The sequence below is a fragment of the Ceratotherium simum genome, chromosome 24 (assembly GCF_057802395.1).
Source record: "Ceratotherium simum simum isolate JZ-2026a chromosome 24, ASM5780239v1, whole genome shotgun sequence".
In the NCBI taxonomy this organism is placed as follows: Eukaryota; Metazoa; Chordata; class Mammalia; order Perissodactyla; family Rhinocerotidae; genus Ceratotherium; species Ceratotherium simum.
The window spans coordinates 9,637,348-9,653,096 of NC_141923.1; the positions used below are offsets into that span (position 1 = coordinate 9,637,348).

At 37.6% G+C, this 15,749-nt stretch overlaps 1 protein-coding gene across 2 annotated transcripts in view; it reads left to right on the forward strand.

Moving 5' to 3' along the window:
* The window catches only part of ATG2B (autophagy related 2B), a 71,728-nt gene that overhangs the window by 38,987 nt on the left and 16,992 nt on the right, over positions 1-15,749 (forward strand). For both annotated transcript variants that reach the window (XM_087447979.1, XM_087447980.1), the window contains 14 exons: positions 2,090-2,247; positions 2,644-2,816; positions 3,287-3,437; positions 4,694-4,893; positions 5,075-5,155; positions 6,369-6,475; positions 6,636-6,728; positions 7,587-7,657; positions 8,047-8,123; positions 8,405-8,569; positions 10,519-10,660; positions 12,386-12,588; positions 13,866-14,092; positions 15,072-15,180. In XM_087447979.1, the coding sequence (XP_087304105.1) occupies positions 2,090-2,247; positions 2,644-2,816; positions 3,287-3,437; positions 4,694-4,893; positions 5,075-5,155; positions 6,369-6,475; positions 6,636-6,728; positions 7,587-7,657; positions 8,047-8,123; positions 8,405-8,569; positions 10,519-10,660; positions 12,386-12,588; positions 13,866-14,092; positions 15,072-15,180 (1,957 nt within the window). The remainder of the gene's footprint in view (positions 1-2,089; positions 2,248-2,643; positions 2,817-3,286; positions 3,438-4,693; positions 4,894-5,074; positions 5,156-6,368; positions 6,476-6,635; positions 6,729-7,586; positions 7,658-8,046; positions 8,124-8,404; positions 8,570-10,518; positions 10,661-12,385; positions 12,589-13,865; positions 14,093-15,071; positions 15,181-15,749) is intronic.

Below are 15,749 nucleotides of genomic sequence, written 5' to 3' on the forward strand. Positions count from 1 at the left end.
ATCAAATATTTATTGAGCTTCTCTTATGTTTCAGGCTCATAGTCACAAAATCATGATGTGTCCTTAAAGATCTTAAGCAGTGTTTTCTTTCTTGTTGTTAGAAACATCATCCAGTAGTATTAGTGGTTTCAAGACTGTGTTTAGACCAAAAGTAAATAAGGAAAACATAGTAAAATCATATGGAACTTATATTTACAGATCACATACCACAAACCCCAGGTTTTGTTTAAAGTAATAGCTTCTCTTTAACCTATGAAGATAAGAGAATGGTTGTAGGGAATAAGGTAAAGGAAGAGAATTTCCTGGGAAAATTCTTCATTTTATACCTTCATTATTTGTTTATATAGGAATTTAGACTAAGATCTGGATTTAGACTCTTGTTCCTTTGTCCTGTGGGTAATATGCCCAAGAAGCAGCCAGCCAAATGAGTACCACACAGTTTGGGGCAAGGCTGTCAGTGTGTCTGAGATAGACGTAATTCTGCCCCGTACCCCTGGTATTCTTTACCCAGTGATGCTTCCAAAAAGAGACCTTTTGGGTGGGGATTATAATCTGACAGCCACAGTACTCAGTCTTGGATTATACTGTCTAGGGCTTCGGAAGCTCAGGAATTGGCCTGGGACGTTCCTAGACAAGCGGCTTCTCACAGGAAGGGGCCAGGGCTACATCATTGCTTGGCACCTTGATTGGTATTCACACTAGGCTTTACGATGAGCCTGTGGTTTTGGCAGTCCTTCCATTGAGTCATCCACTGGTCCTTTCATCATCCAACCTTCAGTGCCTGCTATGTGACTGCCACTGTGCTAGGCACACATAAAGATGACTAAGACACAAGTCCCTGTCTCTGAGAGGCTACAGTCTAGGAATGGGAATCACGAAAATACAGTAGAGTGTTATAGATGTTGTGATTGAATTATGTATGTGAAGGATGTGCTATGGGTCCAAATCTAGTGAAGGGCTTCGTAGAGGACATTGTAAGGTTTTCTTGAAAGCTTAGAGCATGGGTGATGGGGAGAGGGTAGGGACAGAAGAGCATCTGAGTAGTGGCAAATATTTCTTTAAAAAAGTAGGATATGGTGGTAGCCTAGCTGTGACATCTGTTACCCCAATAGTCACCAGTATTGACTTGGCTATTCTAACTAGTTAGAAAGTTAGAAGGGTTTCCTCTCCTTATTCCCTGTTCCATATGCATTCTTATCTCATGCAAACTTTGCAGTGAAGCCATGCCTTCTGTTGAACAGAGAAAAAGCAGATATCCCTAGAGAAAGTGAGGAATGGAAAAGAACTGAATTGGGAGCTGGACGTGATCAGGGGACTGGTCCCAGTTCTCCCACTAATTAGCTGTGTGACCTTCGGCAAGTCACTTAACTTTTGTGAGGCGGTTTCTTCAAGTGTAAAGTGAGAATAATGATCCTCTCTTGGCTGCCCCACAGGACTGATGGGAGAGTCATATGAGACAATGCATGATCTGTTATGGTTTAGAGTGCTCTTGCATATGTGAACAACCTTCCTTTTGTTCTTTATGGATTTTTACTTTTAACTTCCTCCTTTAAAATGCATTTGGTTATATGTAATTTGATGCATGTATCACAGGTAAAACTAGGCGGGTGTTTGGTTGTACAGATTCCTTCCTCACTGCCCTGTACTATTGCCATATCAGTTATTTTTCCATTGAAACAACATAATTGACGGTTTTTTAAAAACTTTGTGTGTGTGTGAGTTGATCAGCCGTGTGCTAACATCTGCCAGTCCTCCTCTTTTTTTGCCAAGGAAGACTGGCCCTGGGCCAACATCCGTGCCCGTCCTGCTCCACTCTATATGGGACGCCGCCACAGCATGGCTTGCCAAGCAGTGCGTCGGTGCGCACCCGGGATCCGAACCGGTGAACCCCGGGCCGCCACAGCGGAGCGTGCGCACCTAACAGCTTGTGCCACCGGGCTGGCCCCTTAAAAACTTTTTTTGTAGGATCTAATTTGTTTCACCATTTATAAAAATTATTATTCATGTGATCTCTTAAAGGGATATTATTTGGTTTGCCTTCAGTTGAACTAGGAGTTATGTACTTACTTTTCAAATTTTGTCTTTATAGGATTTTTAATGACTTGCTGCTATGGGAACCAACAGCTCCTTCACCAGTGGAGACATTTGAAAATATTTCATATGGTATTGGGCTTTCAGTAGCCAGTCAACTGATTAATACTTTCAACAAAGATAGTTTTAGTCCATTTAAATCTACAGTTCACTATGGTAATATATTTTAAATTTGTTCTGAAGTAAAATGCCTAGTTTATCAATAAACGAAGTAGTAGCCTTTTCAACGGATGGATTTAAAAATGTTTCTTTGATGATGTTTTCCATCTGTAACTACGTTTTATAATACCTTTTAGTAATTTACAGGAATATTTCTCCATTTCTATCTGTATATTGAGTATATTATCAATTAAATGACTTATTTTTATAGTGATAGTATATACATTGTCTGAAATTCAGTGGTAAAGAGAAAAACATAGAAAGTATATTTTTATTGTTACACCAGATTTTTTGTAGAAATAAACAGGTTGTAAAATATTCTTGTGATAATGTTCAAGTTGTTATTTTAATAAGCTGTCAGAAGCATGTAATTGTGACATTTATTTCTCATAGATGAGGAAAGTGGATCTGAGGAGGAGACTTTGCAGTATTTTTCTACTGTTGATCCCAACTATCGTTCCCGTAGGAAAAAAAAACTAGACTCTCAGAACAAGAACTCGCAGAGTTTTCTCTCAGTTCTTCTGAGTATTAATCATGGATTAATGGCAGTTTTTACAGAGGTAAAGGTAAGGATTTACAAATGCAAAGTGTGTCTTATTTTAAATCTACCGGGATATACACATCCAGTAGTTGAGCTAGTTTGAGGTTGTTTCAGTGACTGATGAAGATCAGTTTTCTGAGGCATGCCACGATGACAGCACCTTTGAGAATTTAGCTTTCATTGCAGATCAAAAGACCAAAATTACTTGGACCTTCTTTTGGAAAATGTGCTAGTTCTCCTCCTGAAGTGATAGCTAGTAATTTATCTGTAATAAAGGAGGATGAAAGTACAGGGGTTCATTTGGCAGAAGAGACCCCACATAGCATTAAATTACTCAGTTTTTAATCCCACTATGTTGGATGGTTCAGGAATCAGACCACTTTGCCGCACTGCGGGAGATTCTCCCAAACTGAATCAAGAGGAGCATCCCAAGGGTCATTCTTACTTTTCTGCATTTAAATAATGGCATCTATGTTGTTCTAATCTTTTTATTAGCAAGATAATGGAGATCTGTTGGAAAACAAGCATGGTGAATTCTGGTTAGAGTTCAATAGTGGTTCCTTATTTTGCGTGACAAGATATGAAGGTTTTGATGACAAGCACTACATCTGCCTTCATTCTAGCAGTTTCAGTCTATACCACAAAGGTAGGACAAATGTTAAATATGTGTGTTTTGTCCCCTTCTGTTTAGATGTGTTTAAGTTTTGTTTAATAAAGAAAATCTATTGAGAACAGAAATTTCTCATATTAGAAATTATTTTCTGTGGGGTGTTCTGATTCCACTGGCAAAGTAATACTTATTGTATATTGGGAGTTGACTTCATGTTCTTTTTCTGCAACAACTTTATTGAGATATAATTCACATACTATACAGTTCACCCATTTAGAATGCACATTTCGATGGTTTTTAATATTTCACAGAGTTATGTAACTCATCACAATCAACGGTAGAACATTTTCATCACCACCCAAAGAAACTCTGCTCATTAGCTGTAACCCCCTGCCACAGCCCTTCCATGCCCCCTAGCCCTAAGCACTAATCTGCTCTCTGTATCTATGGATCTGTCTCTTCTGGATATTTCATGTAAATGGAATCATACAATATATGGTCTTTTGTGACTGCCATCCTTCCATTTGGCATGAGGTTTTCAAGGTTCATTAGAGTGTATCAGTATTTCATTCCTTTTTTTTTTTTTTTTTTTTTGGTGAGGAAGGTCAGCCATGAGCTAACATGTGCCAACTCTCCTCTTTTTGCTGAGGAAGACCGGCCCTGGGCTAACATCCGCCCCATCTTCCTCTACTTTATATGGGACGCCACCACAGCATGGCTTGACAAGCAGTGCATCGGTGCGCGCCCGGGATCCGAACCTGCGAACCCTGGGCCACCACAGCAGAGCGCGCGCACTTAACCACTACGCCACTGGGCCGGTCCCAGTATTTCATTCCTTTTTATTGCCAAATAATATTCCATTTTATGGATATACCATATCTTATTATCCATTGATCAGCTGATGGGACTTGACATTCTTTATTCTCTCTTAAGTAGTATTTTCTTTTGGTAACAGATACAGAATTTACCATTCTTTGAGCCCATTCCCTGTGTTACCTTGTGAATAGACATGAGATACTTGCACATTCTTAATGTTTTATCAGATTTTCCTATTAACTTTAATTTTCCTAGCATTTCAGATCTTAATTTTTTTTTAAGTTGGGTACTGTCAGTCATGTGAACGTGAACAGATAGTTATGGATTATTAATGCCAAGCTGGTTCTGGGTTATTTTGCCTCCAGGATTATGTTATAGTCAATGGAAGTAAATGAATTTTTGTTTTGAGTTATAGAAGTCCGTGAACTAATTTCAAGTAATCATTTTGTTATATTTTCACCTCGATGTGGATGTAGGCATAGTGGATGGGGTGATTCTTCCTATGGAAACACGACTGCCTAGTTCAACCTGCCCACATTGGTTGGAACCTACTATTTATTCCTCTGAAGATGATGGCCTCAGTAGAGCTTCTTCAGATGGTGTTGGAGGAGACACAATGAATATGCTCTCCGTTGCAGTTAAAATATTGTCTGATAAATCTGAATCTAATACAAAGGTTTGTATTTTGTACTTTTTCCCATTAAATACTTGCTGTTGATTTGATTCTAGCTAAAAATGATGGCATAAAAGGCAACAGACTTCTTTTTTTTTTTTTTAACACACTAGAAAACTTTTCAAGTTTTGAATTAGAGGGTGATGTAGGTGATAAATGCAATTCTTTATGTTGCTCTGTATAGGAGTTTCTCATTGCTGTAGGACTGAAAGGAGCCACTCTCCAGCACAGAATGCTTCCTTCTGGGCTTAGCTGGCATGAGCAGGTAAGAGAGCTGTTATGTATGTATTGATTTATTTTTTACTTTATATTAACATATATTACACATTCTGAAAAGTTAACAAATCATAAATGTTCAGTGCTCGTTGAATTATGATGAAGTCAGCCCTCCTGTATAACTACCTCTTGGGTTAGGAAATAGAACATTATCACCACCCTAGAGTGTAATTGATTTTTTACCTTAAAATTTGGTCCCTATATATCTCAAGGACAGAGTTATCTTTATGTCATTAAAGGGAAGGGATATCATGTCCCAGGACCTGTAGAGCGCCTGGCATAGAGAAGCAATAAATGATGTGTTGACTTGCACTTATAACATGTGGCTATTCTTTAAGTGCCATAACTTCAGAAGTATTCCCTAGGCCAATAACATGCTTGCAGGCATTTATGAGAGTTTCTATAATTAATTTCCAGTGTAGTAACTATTTGGTTAATGAAACACGGTTGTTTTTCAGAGGAAACTTTGGGTAAGAAGTTAACTCTTCTTTATGTGAGAATGAAAACTAGTGCACCGTGATTCTCGTTCATTTTCTTTAGAAAGAGGAACTTTTTCTTTGTGCTGGGAAAATAATAAATTACTTTAAACTTGAACGTTTTCAGAAAGCTTGTTTCATAAAAGCATTTAGGAAACATGAAGGATATATATATATCCTGTATACAGATATGGGGGTGGGTAGAGAGGTGGTTAGTATGAAACTGAACTATAAAGGAGAGATTTGGCCTAACTTCCATATTTAAATTAGAAATATGGGAGTATAGATGTTGGTGAGGGACTGGTCTTCAGACTGAGCTGGGTATAAATTAAGGAAAAAGAACTTCTCTCAACAATGGATTATATAGAAAACCAGATAGAGAGTTTTAAGCAGTCTTGAGCAAAATTTTTTTCAAGAATTGTTCCAAGCAGAATAATGTGAAAGTATATTATACATATTTTGTTAGTTTCATAAGATATGATTTTTCCAAGATTTCTCTAGCATTGCAATTGTTGGATGGGCCTCTTCATTTCAAATTCTAGTTTTGTAAATACTTTTTGAAATGAATTTCTTCAAAATTATGACCTTTTTCTTTTAGTGTTATGATTTTCCAATACATGGTTGCTTTTTCTGTGACATATTTTATTCTACATTGGTATTAAGGATATCATATCAAAACTTTTTTTTTCTTCTAAAGCAGGGCATTTTATATTTTTCTGATTATAGATTTTATACTTCTTGAATATTGCTGATGAGCCTGTTCTGGGATATAATCCACCAACTTCATTTACAACTTTTCATGTTCATCTCTGGAGCTGTGCACTTGATTACAGGTTAGTTCACAAATGGTGCAAAATAAAGTTTTATTATTTAAAATATGTACTGTTTTGGAAAAAATACATAATTTAATAGAGTTAAGGTTCAAAATGCTCTTTAAAGGGAGTGTCTGTTGTTGCAGTGGACTGATATGCTGTTGTTTCTTTTTGGTATCAGGCCTCTTTATTTGCCAATCCGATCTCTTCTTACTGTGGAAACATTCAGCGTTTCTAGTAGCGTGGCCTTGGATAAGTCATCTTCTACTCTCAGGTACCTGTGTGCACTTCATTGTAAACTGAATGCAGCTGTTCAGAACATAATAGTTAATATTTATCTAAACCATTTGATTAAAATCTCAATCTTTTGTTAAAGCCAACATACTTTTACTAATAGTCATGTCCCTTTATCCAAGTTTTCAGTTTTTCTTTCTAAGATGGTTCATCCCATCTCTTCCGTTCATTATTGTATTTCATTTTTAGGGAAGAAATTAATTCTTGAGATTGTTAGTTTACTTTTGAAAATGTATATATAAACTTCCCATAATACCTGATATGCTTGATTTTCATAATTTAAACCCTGTGAATTTGGGCGTCTAGTAAAAAAAAAAAACTGAAAATTTAGAATTAATTTGAGCAGATGATTTAATCTCATTCTTTACACCATTTAAATATTCCTAGCACTCATAAACAGTGAGTTTTAAAGAAATGTTGGATGACATTTATAAGTAAGAAACAGTGTTTCCGGGACTAGCCTGGTGGCGTAGCGGTTAAGTGCGCGCGCTCCGCTGCGGCAGCTCGGGGTTCGGATCCTGGGCGCGCACTGACGCACCGCTTGTCAGGCCATGCTGTGGTGGCATCCCATATAAAGTGGAGGAAGATGGGCACAGATGTTAGCCCAGGGCCAGTCTTCCTCAGCAAAAAGAGGAGGATTGGCAGATGTTAGCTCAGGGCTGATCTTCCTCACAAAAAAACAAAAACAAAAAACCAAAAAACAAACCAAAAAAAGAAACAGCATATGGCTTTCATAATATTTACATTAGAAAGAATGATACAACTAAGTATATAGTGATCATGTGGCATATATTCGAAGTTAGTTTTTCAGATATTGATTTTATCTTTTTTTTCTCAGAATAATTTTGGATGAAGCTGCTTTATATCTGTCTGACAAGTGTAATACTGTCACTATAAATTTGAATAGAGGTAAGAGTTAAAAAACAAAGTCTGGGATGGTTGGATGCTCATTTATATTTGTGTGTGAATGCTTGAAAGCATTTTAACTCGGGGATGATGCCAGTGAACCAAGGGTCTTATTAAATATCAGTTTGAAGTTGTAATATCCTTTTAACATCAGTTAAGTGAGTCAAGTTGTATATACTCTATTTAATATAAGACAAATTTTGTTTCAAATTTTGTTATTAAAGTCAATTGTAGGATTTTCGTAGGATGAAACTATATTTCCATTGCATTATAAACATTTGTATTACTACCTGCGATGAATTTTAAAGAAATGCTAGCTTTGTTAGGTGTTCATTGGGTAAGCATTTTTTGAAAACTATACTCAGACATTTTATTACTTTTTAAAATTTTAGATTATGTTCGTGTAATGGATATGGGGCTTTTAGAATTAACCATAACTGCAGTGAAGTCTGATTCTGATGGAGAGCAAGTAAGTTATTAAAATAAATGGAAAATTTTATTTGTCTTCTACTTTTTATAGGAAAGACTAAAAATATATTAAATTTACTGTAAAATTATTTTTCCACTTACCTCATTTTGGTCAAAAATAGGTAAAATATTTTAAAATCAAAATTGAGTTATTATAAATAGATATTTCCTGTTGCAAGACAGATTATCACATTTTATTTAATATAAACCTATGCAAAAAAAGAAATTTTTGTCTCTTGCGTGGAAGACATTGTCATCCTTTTTTCCCTGTGTCCTGTCCAGACTGAGCCACGCTTTGAATTACACTGTTCCAGTGATGTTGTCCATATCAGAACGTGCTCGGATTCTTGTGCTGCATTAATGAATCTCATTCAGTACATTGCAAGCTATGGGGACTTACATGCAGCTCACAAGGCAGAGGTGAAGCCTGGAACCCCTCAAAGAAAGGTGAAGGCACAGCTGCAGCATCATTCATTAGAAGTCACTTGCCCCTCACCCCACTCTAGCCCCGTGAGTGACATGTTTACATCAGTGAGGTCTTCTTCATGACCGTCATAAGGTAGAAAAGAAACTTTGAAAAATCATCATTTCAGAGTGGCGGGGTCTGGGAAGCTGATTCCATGGGCCTTTTTGGAAAACTCTTCTACTGTTTGATATCTTTGTTTCAGAACATTAATCTCAAGCGACATAATACTTTTTTCCAGACTTAACGTTATTTTCATCTGTCCTCAGGGAAGAAAGAAAACATTTATCATATAAGAGCTTTTTATATGCAAGTTATATGTAAAAATGCTATGAGAAGATAGATGGAAGGCATTAGTATTATTACCAGAAGACTTATTTATGTAATATCATCTTCCATGTTTGTTATCTATAATACTACCTAGTTTTCAGTATACTTTCTCATGTGTGATTCCTTTAACCCACTGCAATAGAGAGAGGTTCAAGGTTATCATCTCTGTTTTACAAATGAATAAGTTAAAACCCAGAGAATTTAGGCAATTTGCCCTAATTAGTAGCAGAAACAGCAACAAAACCCAGATATTTTGATTCCTGGTTTAATGCTTGCTTTTTTTTTTTTTTTGTGCTGAGGAAGATTCGCCCTGAGCAAACATCTATTGTCAATCTTCCTCTTGTTTTGCTTGAGGAAGATTAGCCGTGAGCTAACATATGTGCCAGTCTTCCTCTACTTTATATGTGGGTTGCTGCCACAGCATGGCTGATGAGTGGTGTAGGTCCGCGCCTGGGAGCTGAACCCGTGAACCTGGGCTACCGAAGTGGGGCACACCAAACTTAACCACTAGACTACAGGGCTGGCCTCCCTGGTTTAATGCTTTCTGATGCCCCCAAGTGTCACCTCTCTGCCGTCTCTTATGTCTAGATGGAGCAATGTCCAGTTTGTTTAGCATTTTTTATTTTTCAGTGTTTTCTTTCTTCTTTATGGCCTCTTTGAACAGAATTCTCAATCCCCTTAGGCTGTGGAGCCCCTAGTAAGGGGCTGACTGGCCTTGCATTATCTTTCGTTCAGGATGATCTTACACTTCATGTGTGTTACACTTCTGTTTTTGGTTCTTTGCTCCTGCCCTATTTTCCCTGTTAATAAAGTGATTTATGACACACTCTCTCCACTGTTTATTCTCTTTTTAAAAAACATTCTTCAGTTTATTAAAAGTTATTTTAAATTATTCCTTTCAAATTGGATCTTTCCATTTTAGAGTCATGCTCACATTTTAGAAAACATGATCTGGATTTAATGAATCCACTGTTCACTAACCAGAATGGTAAAGCATCAGTGCTGAAATTGAACCCTGTGAATCACCATTTAGTAAATTTCCTCTCTTGTGTATGCCCCCTGCTGTCCTCAAGTGTGTCTGTTTGTTCCAAGGAATGAGTCTGACCTACAGTGGCTTTGTCTCAAAGGAGTGAAAGTTGTTGGCAGCTGTCAGATTTGAGCAGATCAAACTCTCTACAGAGAGAGAGCCCCTCTCCCTCAGCTTTACTGTAGTTTTTTTCAACCTCCTTCTCTTCTAATGTATTGCCTCTTCAAGATCCCAGTTCAGTGTGCTGGCTTTGAGGCAATGACACATTTGTTTCTATTTGCCAGTAGTTGTTGGGGTCATAATGATGATACTAAAAACTTAAAGTGAAAATGTAACAGCTGCTGGACAGAATATAGAACATTTATTTCTATTTGCCAGTAGTTGTTGGGGTGATGATGATACATTTTCACTTTAAGTTTTTAGTAACAGCTGCTGGGCAGAATATAGAAAAATGAATATGTTCCTCTTTCTAGTGTTTTTGTAAAAAAGTAGTATATTTCTAGGACAAAATAAATGTTAAGTAGCTTGCTTCTTAGAGCATTTTCAGTTATTTTTAATTAGGTATTTTGGCTGCAGGTAGATTCCAGTGGTCGATCGTCCTCACGTGGTCCAATACTTCCTGAAGCAGATCAGCAAATTTTACGAGATCTGATGAGTGATGCTATGGAGGAGATTGACATGCAACAAGCCACTTCATCTGTCAAACCACAGTCTAATGGTAAGACAGACAAGACTTTTTCTCTGGAAGCACTATTGTTGTAGTTGAGGTGTACATTATTTGTGTTCTTATAAATTCTTCAGTAAGTAACTTATTAAAGAAAAGACAAGTCTGAGTTCTGGTGGATATTTGTTAGTCTGTCAGCTTGTGTTTATTGAGTGTCTTGTAGATAAATAACACTGGCCAAGGTGTTGTAGGGGATACAAATTAAGTAGAAGACAAAGTTTATGTTTTCTGGTAGCTTATAGTTTAGTAAAACAAATTGGCACTAAACCAGACTGATGCTAGTACTTACAATGATTGAGAAATGATATAAGAAAACACTTTAGAATGTGGTATATACTCTAACTACTGTTTGGAAAGGATTGGAATCATTTCCTTAGACTTGAGTGAAAGTGAAATGAGTTGACTTTTAAAAAGTGGGTAGGATTTAGGTGTGTAGAGGGGAGAGAGAAGGTCATCTTGACAAGGTCATTAATATCAACAGAGGCACAGACAAGGGCATGTGTGGCCTTAATTATCTAGCAGCTCAGGCTGTTACTGGAACAGAAATTCTCTTCTTTTGGAAAGAATTAGAGAGCCTTGAAAGCCAAGTGGAAGCATTACAGTATTTTGAAGCATCTATCTAAAAAATATTTTTTTCTAATTGGATGAACATAGCTATTTCTGTATGTTGTGAATTCTTAATTTTTAAAATTTATTTCATGGTGTTATAAAAGTTTAGCATTAAATGTTGCTTTCATTCTAATTTAGAATAAATTAGAATTAAGGAAGAAAATGGCATCTTTTAGCTTCCTGTGTACTACATCATTTGTAATAAATATTAGCGGCTAACCTACTTACGTGGGAAAGAATATTTAATAAGTATTTACTGAGTGGCTTCAATATACAAGATTTTGTACTCGGCACTGGGCAGTTTAAGGAGGAGGAGGTCTGAGGTGCTGCCACAGAAGAATTTAAAATCTAATCTGTGAGCCTCTTGAGGCTGAAATGTCACTTGACTCATCTCAGTGTTCTCAGTCCATGTCACACTGTTTGGTTTGAATGACTGAACAAATGGAGAAAGAATTAGTAAATCTGATATGTAATATGAATGTATAAAAATGTATGTTCACATATAGATTTTGGCACACATACAGTCTTTTGTGAACTTCATGTTGAGAGAGCTGCCTGAGAACGGGTGTCCCATTTGGGTATCCAGCGCCCCAAGAAGTAGTCGTTTTATTGCTTGGAATCACTCTCTGGCCTGAGACATGCTCAGCAACTGATTCCCCCACCCGCTCCACAGGCGGAGATTTCCTGTAGATTTAGGTGAGGCACTGCTGCAGGCAACCAGTTCCCCTCCCACTGCAATATTGTCCAAGAAGTTTCTTCCAGAGCTCCACCCACAGGACAGAATTGTCAATATGAAATTCTGGGTAAAATGAAACTCCGGTCAACACTAACCAGCTGCGGCCGAATTCCTGAGCTTCTCTAACGCCAAATAACTAAGAGGAGACTGTCACTTGATCAGACCATCGTTCACTGTTTTCTTAGAGAACTTCAAACTTATTATTAGTCTTTTTATTAGTAGTCAGAAGGTTATTCTAAGAAATAAACGAGATATTACAAGTGAAAGTACTCAACATAATGTGTACCTGACACATGGTTAAAATGCTTAATAAGTGTTGTTGTTGTTGATGTTTCAAAATTGCCAAAATTGAATGTGGTAATCTTTTTACCTAGGTGTTTTGGATGAAAAATCTCAAATTCAGGAGCCATGTTGTTCAGACCTCTTCCTGTTTCCAGATGAGAGTGGGAATGTGTCCCAGGAGCCTGGCCCCACTTTTGCCTCCTTCACTCACCACTTGATTAGTGATGCAATGACAGGTGTGCCCACGGAAAATGACGACTTTTGCATTCTTTTTGCACCAAGAGCAACCATTCAGGTAATAAATTGATAATAGGATCGAGGCCTTAAAATAGTGTTATAAATTGAATTGGCCAAAGGGTATCTGAAAAAGATTCTTTAGATTTTGTTAACACTTCACAGTTCAGAATTACTTTGTTTTGTAATTTACTATTGATGCTTTTTAAATGTTTGTTATACTTTACTATTTCCATGATGTATCTCTCAGAGACTCAGAGAAGAATCCTCTGTCTTTGCAAAATTCCCTACATAGATGATTGAACTACAGATGTTGCATGTAGTAAGATAGCTCTTCAGGGTAGTGGAATTAAATGGCAGAAGGAGTGCTGCACAGAGTTGCTAGTCCAAGAATCGGGAGAGATGAGATGTGGTTTGTGTGAAGGCTAATGGTTGGTTGATATTTATAATTTCCATTTTAGAATCATGCTCACATTTAAAAAGCATGGTCTGGGGGCCGGCCCAGTGGCGCAAGCGGTTAAGTGCGCGTGCTCCGCTGCGGCAGCCCGGGGTTCGCAGGTTTGGATCCCGGGTGCGCACCGACGCACTGCTTGTTAAGCCGTGCTGTGGCGGCGTCCCATACAAAGTAGAGGAAGATGGGCACAGATGTTAGCCCAGGGCCAGTCTTCCTCAGCAAAAAGAGGAGGATTGGGATCGGATGTTAGCTCAGGGCTGGTCTTCCTCACAAAAATTAAAAAAAATAAAATAAAAAGCATGGTCTGGATTTAGTGAATCCACAGTTCACTAACCAAAATGGTTAAGCATTGGTGCTGAAAATGAACCCAGTGAATCACCATTTGGAGTATATATGTGTTAAACTGCTTAGTAGTAACTTAGTAGGTGAGTGTATTTATTTTACTAAGTTCTGGGAAATTAAAATAAAAGCAATCTCATTATTAGGGTAAGCTCATTCTTAGGAACATGGTAATTTGGCAGTATGTTGAAGTATGTCATGTTTGGAATGCAGTATTGACTTTGAATTAAATAACTACACACGTACACGCACACACATCAACACACACTAAATCTGTGCCTTTTTATTGTCAAACAAGTAGAAAAGCCAAATTGTAGACTATAAAGAGTCCTTGTGGAGTGATTGACCTAGAACAGAGAGTCCATTTTATGGTTAATAAAGCAGAGTATCTTGTGTGATCATTAATGTCAGGACTTACTATTCCATTTTATATGTTGAAATTATTAAAAAGAATGCAGAATCAAGAAGTACCATTGAGATATGCACTATAATCAGTGATTTCTACTGAGATAAGAAAGTACGTGTTACCTGTTTCTTGATCCTAGGAGAAGGAAGAAGAACCGGTTGTAAAAGTAATGGTTGATGATGCAATTGTGATAAGAGATAATTATTTTAGTGTGCCTGTTAAGAAGACAGATACAAGCAAAGCCCCGTTACACTTTCCTATTCCTGTAATTCGGTATGTTGTTAAAGAAGTCTCTCTTGTTTGGCATCTTTACGGAGGAAAAGATTTTGGAACAGCCCCTCCTACTTCTCCAGCTAAAAGTTATAAGTAAGTTAATTTCTACATAAGTTTATTTGGCAGGCCAATATATTCTTTTTATAGAAAAATACATAGAATTTATCATTTTAAGAATTATCTATAAAGTAGTATTAAAAACTGTAATTAAGTGATACTCTTAAAGTTTTCCATTTGTGAACTTATTTGCATTGTTTGTGTTTTTACTAAAATATGATGACTTATGTGATTTCCATTCAGAAATTTTTCAGGTACCTACCGTGTACCAGAGCTTTTGTTAGAGGCACATTCACTAAAATGAATAAGACCCAGACCTTGCCCTCCATTCAAAAAGGAGAGACATTTATGTGAGCAAATGAGGGCAGTGAAGTGCAGTGTGTGCCTCAGGAGGCAGGGACCGTGCATGCCCGAGTCTCCAGCGTCCAGCAGTGTACTAAGCAAAGATTTGATGCTCCTGAAGTACTTGTTAAACAAGTGTGTTATTCGGTTAGTGCTAGAAGAGAACTAGGTAGAGAGACTAGGTATAGTGGGGGCAAACATTCTCATTGGGGTGGGGAGGGTCAGAAAGGGCTTCATGGAGTAGTAACCTTTGGCACAACAATGTGCTAACTCAACTAAGAAGTAATTTTTAAACACTTCTGACTTTACTGTAATTCTTTTCTGTATTAATTGGGATTTCTAGGACTTGTACTCTGACTGTAAGGGTTTCTGAAGTGATAAGGAACTTAATATGGAGGTTGCATTTCTAAGTCTATCCTGTGGTATGAACAACAATAGCATACTTAGATTTTTCTGTAGTTTTAAATGTTTAGTAAGCAGATGATTGCCCTAATGGCAGTAATAAAATTCATGTTCTCAAAGTCTCTAAAGTATGAAAAATGTGGATTTGTGGCAACGTTCTGATAGTTCTGTGATCTTATTTTCCCTTTTCATCTTGTTATTTTTCCTGATGTCATTCATTGCCTTCCCTTGAATATTCCTTTCACAAAAGGTTTTTTTCTCCCATTTATAGTAGTCCCCACAGTTCCCCTTCTCACACACCCACAAGACATGGACGTAATATGGTATGTGGGGGAAAAGGAAGAAACCATGACTTTTTAATGGAAATCCAGTTAAGCAAGGTAAGATGGCATTTTGAAAGCAAAAATCCACTGAAGTAGGGGCATTAGTAGGGTTCTTTGGTTACCCCTCGTGCTCATCTTGTGGTCTTAAGCCAGCAGTCCCAACCCTTTGGGTTGGAAAAATGCAGGGGTCTTGTATAAAACTCTTACCTCTTTTTCCTTCTCAGACGTTCTGAGAAGGCTGAGGTTTTGTTTTTGTTTTTGTTTTCCTAGGCTACCCCTAGAACAGTGTCTCTCAGAGTTGAGCAGGCATCAGAATCCCCTTGAGAGCTTGTTAAAACACAGGTTGCTGGACCCCAAAGTTTCTGATTCAGTAGGTCTGAGGTTGGCCTGCGGATCTGCATTTTTAATGAGTGCCCAGGTGATTCTGATACTGCTTTTCCCAGAACCACACCTGGAGAACCACTGCCCTTGGAGTATCTATCTGGGAAGGCCTGCCGTTGAATAGCACATGTCAGGTCCTTTGTGAACATCTAGAGACCAGTAGGGCCAGGCCGCCAATGACAGCATATGTATTCAGTTCTGTCAGCTTGTCTGGGGTTGTGCAAGTGTCATGTAGTAGGGTGCTT